We start from the raw sequence: 15,069 nt of genomic DNA on the forward strand, positions 1-15,069 counted from the left end.
TATGTGGGACTGATAAAATATGGCACAATAGTACTGGAATATATGAAGTCTTAGGTTTTGAACAATAGTGGGTACTGATTCAGCGCACAAGTCTTAGGTACATGCAGCGCCTACCCACTATTTTCACAGGTGGAAGACGTCTACACTGCCAGGAGTTTGGCCCCTACAGAAATATGCTAAGCTTGTCCCGGTATCATTTTCAAACAGTGGGACACATTCAGCAGTGCCTGTGTGGGAATTAAATGAATGATCCAGTCTAACATTACATCTACATGGATGAAGAAACTGGTGTCACCTTCTTATTTGGTACAAAGCAGATGAATGTTTTAAGTAGAAATAATGGGGCCGATATTTATGATAAATGGTGCACAACTGTGCTAACTCAGTTGGGCATAATGTTTTTTTTTTAACTTCGGCTAACGCCAATCCTCAAAGCCATCTGTGCACCATATTTATGAAATGATGCACAATGGTGCTTAGTAATGGCTAGTGTCACAAAAAAAGATGCTAGGCGTTGGGTGAAATGGCGCTAGTGGGTCAGAAATGACGTTAGGCTGGTTAGCGGTAAAATTTCTTCCGCTAATCAGACTAGCGTAATTTTTGGACGCACAAGCAACCAAAAAATTACTCCAGTCTAAGTACAGACAGGATTCATTACCACCACCCCAGTGCCCACCACAGTGGACCAGTGTTCCCTGGGCAAGCCCTACATACCTAGTGCCAGCCAGGGGGCCCCATGTAAGGGGCCTCCAATGGCACACTACACACACACAAACACTTACCTGCAACTTACCTGGGATGGGCTCCCTCCTCATGTAGTGTCTCTGTGCTTTGGGTGGTGGTGTTGCTGGGGGTTGGAGTGTGAATCTTTGTGCCCATTCCATGGTGTTTCCCCATGGAAATGGGCCTAACTTCACTTCAACGCTTGGTCTGTTCAGGATTTAAATAAACGGCGCTAAGCGGGCTCGCCCGTCTCCCAGCCGCACAGCATTTCTGCGCTGGGGCTAGTGTCATTTTTTAGGACGGGAACGCCTACCTTGCCTTTCATTGACACAAGGTGGGTTCACACATCCTAAAAATGGCGCTAACTCCAATATTTTGATGCTAGACGTGTCTAGCGTCAAAATATAATATTGAGTAATATTAGTGCCGCTTTAGCACCAAAATAAATGACGCTAAGGTGACGCTAAGCTTACATCAATATGGGCCTCCTGAGTGCTTTTTTGGCTAATGAAAAATCTTTTGGGGTTAGGTATCAAGAAGGTGAAAACAGCATTTAAAAAACTATGAATAACAAATATTTGTTGTAAGAATAGAAATAGCGCCAGTAGTATTCAATTGCCAGCTACTGTGAAGTTTCACATTTTTAATTGTGTTCATTTTTATCTCGACTTTATCTTTACACTGCGTTCGTATATATTACATATCAAGGGTAAGTATTTTCAATTACATTGCTACTGCGTAATTTCAAAGTTACTGTGTTTTTTTATTTTCAAAGCTGTGTCTAAAAGCCAATAAAACAGGAATTACGTCGACCTAAATTGTTGAAATGTATTGATCAGTATTCATCTTAACCTAGCCAAATATAACTAATCCTTCCAGTAAAAATAGCGTATGTCATTTGAGATTAACAGTGAGACCGGCAGGTTTTTGACAACAGTTAGTTTCACTTTAAATTCCACACAGGGTGGCATATGGCTGCATTAGTGAGGGTCATAAGCCGGCAGCCACCTCAATCAAGGTTATGAGCACATCCATGCATTGTTTACCTTGCTCCAGGCAACTTCTGCTTCTAGATTTACGGGCATCCCTTCCACTTCAGATCTCTTTGTCAATTCTGAATCTGTCACTGACAGCCATTCTGTCAGAGCGCCCATTTCTTTTCTTAGCTTTCGGGACAATTTCAAACATTTCTCCAAAGTCTGCTTTCCTTCTGTCACCTGCGGAGAACAAATTTGTTGGTTGTAATGTTTGTCTAGACTAGATTCTCCATTACGATTCTTATATTTCATACAGTAAAAATCTTAACTGAATGCTTTTACAAGCGTTTACACTCTCCTTTACCTCGCATTGTACAACATGGTTTCAATAACCTTTTCCAGTCATAATATTGTACCACAGTTGTTGTCTTAGCTACGCTAGCAAATAATGGCGTTTAAACTACTTTGCCAAGTGAATCTTTTTGAAGCAAAGTAGCATACTTCTTATCTATGCCCAAAAGTCTGTACGATTGTATTCACTGAGGGCTGTACGCAACTTTAGGTCTGATTGCCTTGCCTTTATTTGTCTGAGGCAAGGGCAAAGCCTTTCTGTAGGCACTATGCCATTGCACAAATGTATTTCATGAAAGAAGCAGGTGTCTGCAGTGAAGGGCCCCTGGGAAGGAAAAAAAACAGAGGCTGAAAAAATAGTCTCCTGAAGCTGTTGTATTCCAAATTAGGCCCAATAAGAAAAGGCCAGACAGACATAAATAGATCTGACTGGACAGGACTAAGAAATAAGAATTATCTGGAAAGATAATGGAAAGTGAAGGAACCACAAAAGAACTATGGCTGCTCTGTGAGATATTGTTGCATTCGTTAGAACACCGTAAACAGCCTGGACAAACAGAAAAAACATTATTTGGAAACACATGCCAACCATGTTGGCTAGAGAAGGCTAAAACATAGTACTGTGTATTGGCTACCTTAGAAAGGTCTAAGGTGAAGAAGCGTTTCCAGGACTGGACTGAGGCCATAAAATGTAGTGTGACTTCCTTCCAAGGTAAGAATCACGAAATGCAGCAACTAGCAGGGTCACCCTATCTCTGCTACAACGCTTCGTGTGCTCCTGCAAAGGAAAACTGAATTTCACCCCATGCATGTACTAAAGCAAATTTTATCCGCTGTCAAAATATGCTTATTAATAATGCACACAGGTTTATGTTTGAATGAAACATATGGAAAATGCAAAATGTGTAGTAGTTAACCATTTTTAAATATTGAATGCCTGTGCGAGTAAAGTGCTGAATTATTTCAGCCTATTGATGCCATATTAAATGAAAAGTAATGCATTCACACTGAAAGGCTTATTTTTCTATTTGAATCGTTGCTTGTGAAAGATGTTTTTCATCTCTATGCTGCAGATGTTGCAACTTCAGAAGATTACCAATAGCTAACTGGTAGGCATTTGTTATGTATTGGAGGACCGATATTGCTTTTTCACCGAGAGAAGAGAAGTTGTCTGGAAGAATGATTAATGAGAATACTGCTTTTACCACAAAACATCAACAACCTAACATTTCAAGATGCAATGTCTGGAAGCTTATTATACTAGCCAGGGAAACGGAAGAGTTTGCTTATTCCCAGGAGTTGTTGAGATTCTTTTGGAGGATGAAGAAGGCAAAAGAATAATGTAGCAACATGTAATTTGGGTGCTTATATCAATGTGTGCTCCTCGACTAGATTAGCTCAGGCCTCTGACCCCCAATAGGTAGATCCTGGATTCCTTCCCTGACTTTCCAGCTGGAGACTTGCCTTTGAGTTTCTGATGCACTCTGTTTATGAGATGCTGCCTCATTTAGATTCCTGAACAGTCCACTGATAAGTTTGAGCTGAGAATACATTCTAGCTTATAATGCAAAGGTGTTATGCTTTGGGGCTGATTCTCTCATCAGTACTCCTCTGGGTGTTAGACCTGGCAGCCTTTTGGCATGTCTCCCCTGTCTTTTTGCCTTCTGACCTCCTGTTTTCATGGTATACTGGACAGTGTTTTTGCTGGTTTAATGTCTCTGCGCACTTTACCACTGCTAATCAGTGCTAAAGTGCAAATGCTTTCTATATAAATTGTAATGATCATTGGTTTATCCATGATTTGTATATTTGATTTACCATTAAGTCCATAGTAAAGTGCACTAGAGGTGCCCATGGCCTGTAAATCAAAAGCTACTAGTGGGCCTGCAGCACTGATTGTGCCACCCACATAAGTAGCCCTGTAAACATGTTGCAGACCTGCCACTGCAGTGTCTGGGTGTGAAGTCTTGCACTGCCAATTTGACCTGACAAGTGTACCCACTTGTCAGGCCCAAACCTTCCCATTTACTACATGTAGACACCACTAATGTAGGCCCTAGGTAGCCCCCAGGGCAGGGTGCAGTGTATGTTATAGGTGGGACATGTACTGATGTGTTTTACATGTCATAACAGTGAAATACTGCTAAATTTGTTTTTCACTGTGGAAAGGCCTATCTCTCTCAAAGGTTAACATGGGGGCTGCCTTTTAATATTCTTAAATGCAGTTTCCCTTTGAGAGCAGATCGAAATTTGGAGTTTGTGGTCTCTGAACTTACAATTTAAAAATAAACCTTTTGGTAAAGTTGGTTTTTAAATTGCCTGTTTGAAAATGCCACTTTTAGAAAGTGGGTATTTTCTTTCTTAAACCATTCTTTGCCTCTGCCATCTTGTGTATTCTACTTCTGGGTCAGACTGACAATTGGGCTGTTGTGAATTCCCTCTAGACAGTGACACAAAGGGAGCTGGGGTGTAACCTGCATATCCTGATGGGCCATCTAGGTTAGAGTGGAAGGAGAGTGGTCACTTACACCTGAAAGGGCTGTGCCTTCCCTCACACAATGCAGTCTCTGACACCCTGGAGTGAGTCTGGGGCCAGGCCTGGGCATGGCAGGATCTTGGGAACAAGAGACTTTACCTTTGAGGTATGCCAACTTCAAAGGCAGAAAGGGGTATAAGTAGTGGACCCAAAACCCCAGACTTTTAGAATCTTTCTGGATCAAAAGGAACCTCTGCCAAGGAGAAGAGCTGAAGAGCTGGAGGAGGAGTACTGCCCCTTTGCTGTGTTGCTTTGCTGAGTTGGCCTGCAGTTACTTCTTCTGCCTTACAAGTGAGCAAAGGGTGAACTTTGTTGTGTATCCTGCTTGAGAGAGTTCTCCAAGGGCTTGGAGTAGAGCTTGTCTCCTGTTGGAAGTCTCAGGGATACCAAAGACTTCAGTTTCATCTGCCTACAGCACTGGGAACTGTGTGTTTCATGCTGTTCAGGAAGAAAAACCACCGCGACTCTGCCAATGATGCTGCTGGTCTGCACCGTGACCTGCCAATGCTGCACAGAGCAACACCGCCCCACTTTACACCGCAACCCTGGACTCACAGATGACATCATCTGACATAGCCACCGAGCCGCTGCTTGCACAGTGACCTGTGGGCCCCACACACTGGCATTGCCTTGCTCACACCGCAGCCTGGGCATACCCGATGACAACACTCCTGGGGACACCAGTGCCACTGCCTGCACCTTTGCCTGTGGACACCACTTGTGAGGGACATGTTGCACCGTCCCGCCCCACACTGCAGTCCCGGTCCAGCAACGCCAGCACCATCGACTCCAGTGTCGTCACTAGACATCCCTGTCTGCACCATAACCTGTGGACGCTGCACGGAGCCCATCCCACACCGTACCGCCGACTTGGGCCTACCGACAAAAGTGCTTCTGCAACAACGATGCTGCTGCCTGCACTTTGACCTGGTGACACTGCACTGCCCCACTTCAGACCGCAGCCCTGGTCTCACCAATGCCGCTGGATGCCGTCACCGAGCTGCTGCCTGCACTGTGACCTGTGGGCACCACACGTCACATCGTCCCACTGCGTGCCACAGCCCGACACCATCCACACCAGCGCTCCTGACTTCATCAGCCTGGAGTTTGATCTGCAATGCGTGTGACTTCAAGGGCCCGATGACCCCTCACCGACCTCTGGAACCAACACCATGATGCCAGCGACGTCGCTCTCCGGACTTCATCGCGACTTCAATCTAAATTTACTTGCCAGGCCTGGAACTCCCTTTTTAACTACATATAAGTCACCCCAAAGGTAGGCCCTAGCTACCCCATGGGCAGAATGATTTGTATGTAAAAGGTAGGACATATGTGTTTTTGTACTACATGTCCAAGTAGTGACAGTGTAAAGACAGGCGCAGCCCTATTTAGGTCGAAGTATTAGCTCCTCATACCACCCTAGCCCAGGAAGACCATCAGGATATGCATGGCACACCTCAGTTCCCTTTGTGTTACTGTCTGGAGTGAATTCATAAACAGCCAAACTGTCATTCTGACCCAGAAGTGTATTATAGCTGACAAGCAGAGGCACAGACTGGTTAAGTAAGAAAATGCTTGAGAATGTGCTGCTCATGCCAGAGAAAATGAGAAATACCAGTGTAGAGCAAAATTAGTCATACATACTTATGCAGATGCCTTGTGGGATGCAGAACAGAAGAGATGGGAAAACATATATGATATAAGGGGTTAGGTTGTATCCATATTTGACCTCTGATGTGGTTGAGGGAGAAAGAAAAGCAAATAGGAAATCTAGAGAGAATAAACAAAAATAACCAGATAATATGAGCGTAGACAACAATGAGGACTCTAGCAACAGTCTTTTGGATCTATTACCTTCTGAACGCCCACCTCCATATACTGAAACTAGAGATGGGGGTAGAAATCAGGACATTGGTGGTACTGGTCAAATTTATTTCACAACTGCTCCAAATAGTATGACCCCTAGTTTTGTGGAAGTCATTCCCATTAGTGTACCCTGTGGGTTAAAAGGTGAGAGCTTGAAAAAGTGTGTCCCAGTTGACCCTACTGTGACTACTGTCAATGCTCTTACAGTCCTGGTAAAGATAGGCCTGGTAGTTCCTTTGTAGAAGTCACAAGGTTCAGGCAAAAATACTGACAATCTGGCTGTACCCAATAATATTGAGAGACAGAGTGGAATTCAAATAGTCCAGATGCTAGGGAGTTTGTTCCTTTTACTCCATTACATACTAGCACTCCATATGAAACAAGGGTAGATACAACTCTGAAAATGTCTGGATGCAGCTCAGTAGGTACTTATCAGAAGATACCCTCCCATATTATTCTTGTATGGCAACCACTTTTGAATTAGGGAAATGGTGCGAAGGGAAATTATTTTACACCTAAGATTCCTGTGGTGACTTGGTCCATTAGTGAGAAGACGATAGATGAACTGGTATAATTATTTATTGGAGGCGTAGTGTGGTCAGTTTTAGGTATCCTTTGCGCGTTAGCTTCAGGCATTAGGCCTTTGTGCACTTTGCCCTAGATGTTTTTTATTCCTTTGCTCGCAGCATAGAGCCTCTGTGCACTTTGCTCTACATGCTTGTTATTCAGCTTCGTACTGTTATTTTTCAAATAGCCAGTTCTACGGTCTTGTTTTATATTTAATATATCACACTGTTTAGCCTACTTCAGCACTGAAGTTTCCAATAACACATTCTTGTTTACTCTGTGCTTCAGTCAAGGATACAGTCTGGTACATTGCCGATAGACGTGGTAGGAGTTTAGTCTTCGGGGTTCTTGCGTAGGGACATTTTGTGATCACACTGACATGTTAGTTATAAAAACACTTCCTTGTCCTAATACACACGAGAGGGAGATTCTGACCAGGGAACCACAACTAGACGCTGACTGCCTCGTTGCAGATGCTGAACCAGATCACAGGCCTTTGCTCAGGTATGAGGGTTGATGTCTTCCCAGGGAATCTGAAATGCAAGTTAGAAGCTTAACATGCTGTGCTCGAAATAGAACTAGCTGAGAGAGAGTAGAATTGTTAACACCATGATAGCGTTATTCTTATGTTTCACTCTCCTCGTGACTATTTCAATCCTACTATGTTGTATGGTTCTGGTTATTGAGGCTCACGCCTTAATATCTAAAATGCAGTCGTTTTATTAAAACATTATATAAAACTTAAACTGCCTTTGTCATTTGTATATGAGATCATACTGTAAATGAGAGAGCTGGTTTGGATCTGTGTGACCACGACTTCCCTGAGAAGTTCCAAAGATGTCATGCGCTCGGCTGCCCAATCATCTCTTCCCTCTGGGAGAAATGAGGCACTGCTAGTTATCCGGAGCAAAACCGGATTTAGGGTGACAGAGGTCCTTCCAAGTGGGTCAGACTCAGTCCCCCACACCGTGGATGATCCTGCTACCTAGAAATCCAGTAGTCTCATTTAGGATAACGAGAGCCCACGCGACAGAGGTACTCCATCTAGAGAAAGTACGAGTTAAGAAATGGGTCAGGGAAGAATTCCATCAACACTGAGAGAGAAAACTTTGGATGTGGCAAGGTTGACAGTAGAACTGGATGCAATGATTATTGGAAATTATAGCCTGGAACAGCTAGAGACTTATCAAGAAGATGAGCACACATTTACGTTTAGAGACATTGAAAAGCGAGTTGGTCAAGTTCATATTAAATTGGCAGAAATGGCTCAAAAATATGAGGAAGACTTAAATATAACTAAAGCTCTGTAAAGGAGCTAATGAGTGTGCTTCAGTGAAACCGACATTGCTGATATGAGAACTCCAGGGTTGAAAACTCAGATCAAATAACTAATTCAGAATATTAGGGAACTGAATGAATTAGATAAGTGGGAAGCTAAATGGGTGAAGAAGAAAAAGTTAAAGAATCTTCAGGTGACCCGCCTCCGATTGGAGCAGAGTGAGGTGTTACCATTTTCCCCTTGAGAGAAGTGCCTGGTGGAGGTTACGTTCATGTGCCGTGGAGCAGAATTGTTCTTTCATCATTTAGCAATGATTTCCCCAAATTATGAGAGAAGCCTGTCAAATGGTATAAAACAGTTTGTGAAAATTTCACAGGTGCTGTCAGTTGATTTGAAAATGTTGTTCGACATTGTGGGTCCAGGACACTTGAAGGCTGAGTGCAAAATACATGTTTGATGGCCTGAGATCGAACCGACTAGAAATGCCATGACTAAGGGTCCTTCACCGTTGGTAATGAAAGAGTATCAGGAGGTAATGACATTCTTGAAAGGGAACGTGCCATTAGAGGCTAGTTATACAGGATATTTTGTGTTGATGTTTGTGACAGGACTGAGGCCAGATATTAGCATGATGATTCAAAAACATTTGATTTGTTGGCAGAACAAGTCAATTGATGACATTTTGCAGTATGCTAAGTATTGCCACAATGAGATAGAAATAAAACAGAAAAAGCTGCAGTAAATCTGATGCCTGTCCAGATGAAAGCAGCCCAGCGAACTAGCCTTATGCCCTAGCTGTGAACAACGTAGGAACCATGCAAGGTGTATATCAGCAAACAACAAATCTGATTCAAGGAAGAGGTCAAGGAGTTCCTATAGATCCCAGTACAGGAATGGATGTAAATAGTCTAAAAAGGTCAACCCTATGTCATATTTCAATAAGCTGGAAGAGGGAATGTCATCTAAATCCATCTAATCTGGTCCAAAGTGCAGGATTTGTGCCATCTCAGAATAATAAACTTAATCAGATACAGGGTGTCCTAAGACCCAGGAGTCAAACTTTTAATATGCCCCATGTCCTGATGATTTAAGTTCCCCAACCTCCGATGTCACATCAGAATGCTGTTGGGTTGTGTCAGAATATAAATCAAAACTTGAGAATGAACATGGGTGTGATGCAGGATAATAATCAATTCCAACAGTTCCCTTTGTTTAAGATGGGTAAAAGAAGTAGCTCTGATCAGTCAGGCCAGTGGTGCTTGATTAGAAAGAAGACTGCATACTTGGTATAGCCTTAGAGGGAGACTATAGTGGACCATTTGTAGATAGTAAGGTGGATGGTAATTCTGTGTCATTTTTGGTTGACACTAGTGCTACCCACTCTACTCTGAGAACAGTAGAGGTTTCCAACCTACCCCTTTTAGGAAAAACAGTCCAAGTTGTTAATGTAGATAATAGACAAACAACAGCTCAGAAAACTGCCCCAGTCACAGTAAAGATAGGATCTTTTTGAGGATAAACGCAAGTCATTAGTATGTGATCCTATCCCGGTGAACGTTGTGGGAAGAGATCTACTGGCAAAATTGAATTGTGTTATCTTTTTTACCCCTGCAGGAAAAGAAGAAGTACACACCCAAAATGAGGATGCTGTCTAACTTAATGAAAAATTAATCAAACTGCACGTTATTGATTTTGCTAACAGTTGATGATTTGCCTCCTGATTTGAGAGAAACAGTCAAACATGAAGTGTGGGATTTTTCAGGAAAATATATTGGACTGATAAAAGGTGAATAACCTATCTGAATTACTTTTAAGCCTAATGTTGAGCTCCAGAGATAGCCACAGTACAATTTGACCCCTGAAACTATTGCTAGAATAACTCCTGTAATCGAGTCCGGGAATTCTTTAAGCAGGTAATGGGTAGTCCTTATAACTCTCCCATTATGGGTCTTTGGTACAAATCCAGCTGTAAAATTGTTTCAGATGCCATGTGAAGCTGAGTCGTTCACTGTCATTGATTTGTGTCAAGCCTTCTGTTCAATAACCTTTCATGAGGATAGCCAATTCCTCTTCACATTTCAGCTCGAAAATAGGTTTTTGGCACTGAGTCCCACAAGGGTATACTGAGTCTCCATCTATTTTCAGTCAGATTCAAAAGAAAAGACTGGAATCTCTGGAAGTCTCACAAAGATTTATGGCATATTATAGAATGTATTTTGCATCTTGGAGTTCTTTTTATTCTACATGTGGAGAAACTGCTGAAGAAACATTTCTTCTGATATACTCTTAGGTAGTAGACCTGATTCTGAAGAAGTGATGGAGACAAATCAAAGATATAAGTGTAGATACATAGTAGGTGCCTTATAATATTAGTATTGCTGCAGATAAGAGCATTTTCTCTACATTCTCTGTAGATAAAGAATTATCCTCTAGTGTTTCTCCACAAACTATACATTGTAAGGAAAGTATTAATTTAGATGATAAAGATTTACACCTAGATGCATCTATGGGAGATAATTCTGCAAATGTATATTTTTGTTTGTCATGTGAAAATGCTAATACTATGAAAAAAGGGAATGTTACATGCCAGGGATCATTTAAACAGACATTCAGCTCCCTTGGAAATAAAGGTAATTTAGACCTGTTGCCACTTGAGATACAGTTTACGTAGACACAATTTAACATGTAGGTTGTCAGAAGTTGTGAAGGAGTATTCAAACCTAGTTAAGGACCAAAGGAGGTAATTGGAAGTTAGTTCACAATTAGATAAGTGTTTTCAAAATCAAAATAAGTGGACTAGAGAAGAAATTGAACATTAGCTAGCAGGAAATGTAGCTGTGCTAGCTGTAGATTGGAAACAAATTGGATACTCACCATGTATTTGGGGGAAAGAGTGAATGTGAACACACCTTTGAAGAACAAGGGGATTACAAGTTGTATCTGGATGGAGACAACGTTGTTTTTCCTGGAGTTTATTTTGTTTGTGGAGAGCTTGCTAATTTTAAATTGCCAAAAGGATGGCATGGTACTTGTTATTTATGAACTGCTTTTCCCAAGATTTATCGCATAGAACATCTTAAAGCTCCAATGTGGACTCAAGGTTTTAAATCTAAATGAGGTGTGAGTTCAGGTGAAGTGGTGGATGACATCTCTTGTGCTCTAATTCCATCCGTGGGAGTGATTCTGTATGACTTAAAGATCAGAAGGCTGGCTACTAGAGTAGATAAACTATCCACTAGTACTGCTGGAGCTTTTGTGGTTGTAAATTCTGTGATGATAGTAATTAGATTTATGGTTTTGCAAAACAGGCTTGCTTTAGACATGTTACTCGCAAAAGAAGGTAGGGTATGTCTGATGCTGAAAGTTCAGCAATGCTGTACTTATATCCCGAATAATAGTAAGGATTTGGAAAAGTACATAAAGAATATTTCAGGGTTGACAAAAGTCTGGAAGGGTTTGGAAGCAGCATTTGCGTGGAAAGCTATTGCAGAAAGATTTTCTGCCACAGGCAAATGGTTAGGGAATTAGGGAAGTGGAATTATAGATTTTATTTTGAAGCCATTGTTGATTATTTCAATAGTGGCAACAGTTTGTTTGGTTGGATACAAGGTTCCCCAAAGAGTGAAGATTCAGAAAGGCAGGAAGAGAGCAGAGTTTGAATTCAAATAGTGCAAATAGTACAATGATATGAGACTTTTGGAGGAGTCCAGATGAAAGTTGTTCAAAACAACAAGGTTTTAGACAGTCTCATTTGAGAATAAAGTGGGATTGTGATGACTTAATACGTCATTAGAGGGAAGGTTGAAAGAGCATAGCTCGGCTGTGCCATTATGTCCCATAGCATATGAAATAGAGGAGTGGTCATTTCCGTGTGCAATTGTGTTGGAAATGGATTTTCCCATAATGCGGTGCACCAGAATGTATACAAGTGAAGTGCACAAATGACAATAATCCTACATCTAACCTGCATTTATTCATCAGCTGCAAATATATTAATGCTACAGTATTTTAGAAAATGCTATTTATATAATTATTTTATATTTACTGAGAGAAATGTTTTTAAAATCATTTAACTAAAGTACAATCTATATAAACGTTAGCTTGGCCAAAGTGAATTTTCCTGTGTTTAATCTTCAATGTGAACGTTTGTTTTATTTCGAGTATCTGTCAGGTGCAGGGGCAGCAGACTGAATTTGAGACTAACAAGGATTCTTTTGTGCAGAAAAGGTAAGGGGACATGAGATGATGTGTTACCAAGGTTGAAGAGGAGTAAGGTGGAGAAGGCAATCAAACACACCTCTGAATTTCTGAGCACAGGAGTGAACCAAAGGATTCTTCTAGGATTAGTTGCCAATTAGCCCTCATAGCGGCTGCCTCCACCCCTGGTCGTATTACAATGTCCAGCAGCAACATCTTATTACGACGTTCCAGTGCTACAGTATTGGCCTCAGCTCACTTACCGTACCACACCAGAACCCTCGGAATGTGCACTTTGCACATTTTGAGGGTGCTGGGCGAGGGGAAGGGGATGCACTGCCCATACTATGGTCTTGCGCTGTGCACGGGCACCTTGGTGACCGCCTGCACTGTTTTCCCGCCAGCCTTTCCATGACAGGAGTTGTGATCAGCACGGTAGCGTTGATTTCAGTACCACCTTGGTTGACCATGAGTCTGTCTGCCATAAGCCCACCGAGAGCCATGTTCCCGGCAGAGATTGTGGTCCCTTGGCAGTCTAACTGCCAGGGTGGTAATTTGGGGGTCAGACTAGACCGCCTGTAATGCAGCGGTCCAACCGTCACCACAAATCCTAATCAGGCCCAGAGTACTTTGAAGAAAGGAGCAAAAAAGAAAAGAGCACTATACCCTTTCTGCCTTACCTGTTCTTCAAGAAGTGTATCCAACTTCATTTTTGGAAATATTGAGAATCAACATAAAGATAGAAAATGCAAATCAAAAGTGAGTGCCCATGAATAGCTTAACTCATGGAACACTTAAATATATCATATAAATCTGCAAGACAGCATTTATCATTCTATTCAGGTCAGATATGGTAAGCATAACATTGGCAATATATTTCATTTTGAGATTTTGTTTATTACATTCCAGACTTAAGTAATGCCACGAGAATAATTGGAAATCTTGACAAATCATAGAATTCAATGCGTACTTACCCTTCCAAGAAATGAGGGGTAAGATTTCAAGCAATACAGCGCAGCAAGGGAAGCAAATATGATACACTGCGTGAAAAAGAGAGAGCAGAACTGCACCACATTTACAAAGATATGGCACAGTTCTGCTCTCTCCAAGACCTGGCACACATGTGGCAGACTAGCACCAGTGCAGGCACATTTGTACCACACAGGTGCCTCTGTTGTGGTAATGAATGTTTTTGTGCTAGAAGGGATCCCTTTCAGCAAAAAGTAATCTTCAAAGCTCATTCCTTTTTGTATGTGTGCTGCAGAATGCAAATGAGAAGAAAACACAGTGAAACACTAATAAAAAAAAGCCTAGCAAATCAAATGGGCATGTATGCTATGACAAACCATTATTATAGGCAGACTACATGACACTATAATTTAGTTTGCGAGATGGGACATGCATAACTATTCATTTTGATAAAATTTTATCTATTCAACCACAGAGGCATAGAATGCCCTTGTGAAGAACAAGACTGCAGTCTTGTTGCAGGCCATGGATAATGTCTGATGATCCTATGACATAATATCGAGGTAATAACAATATTGAGGAAAAAATATGAAGTAAAAAAATATTGACTTTACACACTTACTATGTAAAGTACAAAAAAATTGACTATCAAAATACAGTGGACAAAAATGTTAACAATGCATAGGTAAGTAAGTATATTTAAAAGTAATTAACAGAATGCAGCACACAAGTGAAGAGGAAGTAACAAGGAGAAATAAAGACATTTCTCCTCATTACACCAGCTTCTGGTAGGTGCACCATTTTGGTGCAAACCGATGTTTATTTACTTTAGTAAATATGGGTTTGCATCAAAATTCATGTGTGGATGCATGGGAACGCTCATGCTTTTTACAAAGCCACGGAAATCACACAAATCGGGCTTTGTGTGGCTTTGTAAATCCCAATATAAATTTTGTGGAGGTGCACTAAATAAGTGATGCAACGCTGACGCAAATTCTTAGTAAATCTAAGCCTCAGTATTTGTTAGATGTATGCTTTTGCACACACTTTTTTAAAACTTTTATTTTCTGTAGCAAAAAAACTGTAAATATATTACTGTGCTTAAACCACTAAGATATAGTGGAAGTTCCTTTTTATTGCCTCTTGGAACAACACTTGAGGCCATTTGTATGAACCATTTTTACTATCTCAAATGGCCCGAAATCCGAAATCGGGTTGTTTGGGATGGTAAAGATGTTTTTCTTGATGCACACCCAAACTGCGATTCTCCAGAATTACAGTTTTGGTGTAGAAATTGCTATTTGGAAGGTGCTATTTAGGGCGTCCCTTCCAAATAGTGATTTCCAGTTTCATGTATCAAGGTTTTCCTACCGAAGTGCAGTCGCAAAATGGTAATATTTTACTACCAACTCAAAGTTGGTGGTAATGCATTTGCAAATTGGCAGAGGGGCCCATGGGTCCCTTTCGCCTTTGTGAATGTTGGAAAAAAAAAAAATGTAAGAGCAGGAAATGGTCCCATGGACCTTTAAGGAAAACGGGCTGTGTTTAAAAAAAACAGATTGATTTATTTAAAAGCTATCACAGGCACGGTGGTCTGCTCACCC

General features: G+C 41.4%; 1 protein-coding gene across 4 annotated transcripts in view; it reads right to left on the reverse strand.

Annotated features, from left to right (window-relative positions):
* Nucleotides 1-15,069, reverse strand: part of DMD (dystrophin) — a 6,960,831-nt gene that overhangs the window by 4,582,181 nt on the left and 2,363,581 nt on the right. For all 4 annotated transcript variants that reach the window (XM_069204753.1, XM_069204754.1, XM_069204752.1 and 1 more), the window contains one exon: nucleotides 1,770-1,940. In XM_069204753.1, coding sequence (XP_069060854.1) covers nucleotides 1,770-1,940 — 171 coding nt within the window. The remainder of the gene's footprint in view (nucleotides 1-1,769; nucleotides 1,941-15,069) is intronic.

Source organism: Pleurodeles waltl, chromosome 8 (genome assembly GCF_031143425.1).
Source record: "Pleurodeles waltl isolate 20211129_DDA chromosome 8, aPleWal1.hap1.20221129, whole genome shotgun sequence".
NCBI classification, from domain to species: Eukaryota; Metazoa; Chordata; class Amphibia; order Caudata; family Salamandridae; genus Pleurodeles; species Pleurodeles waltl.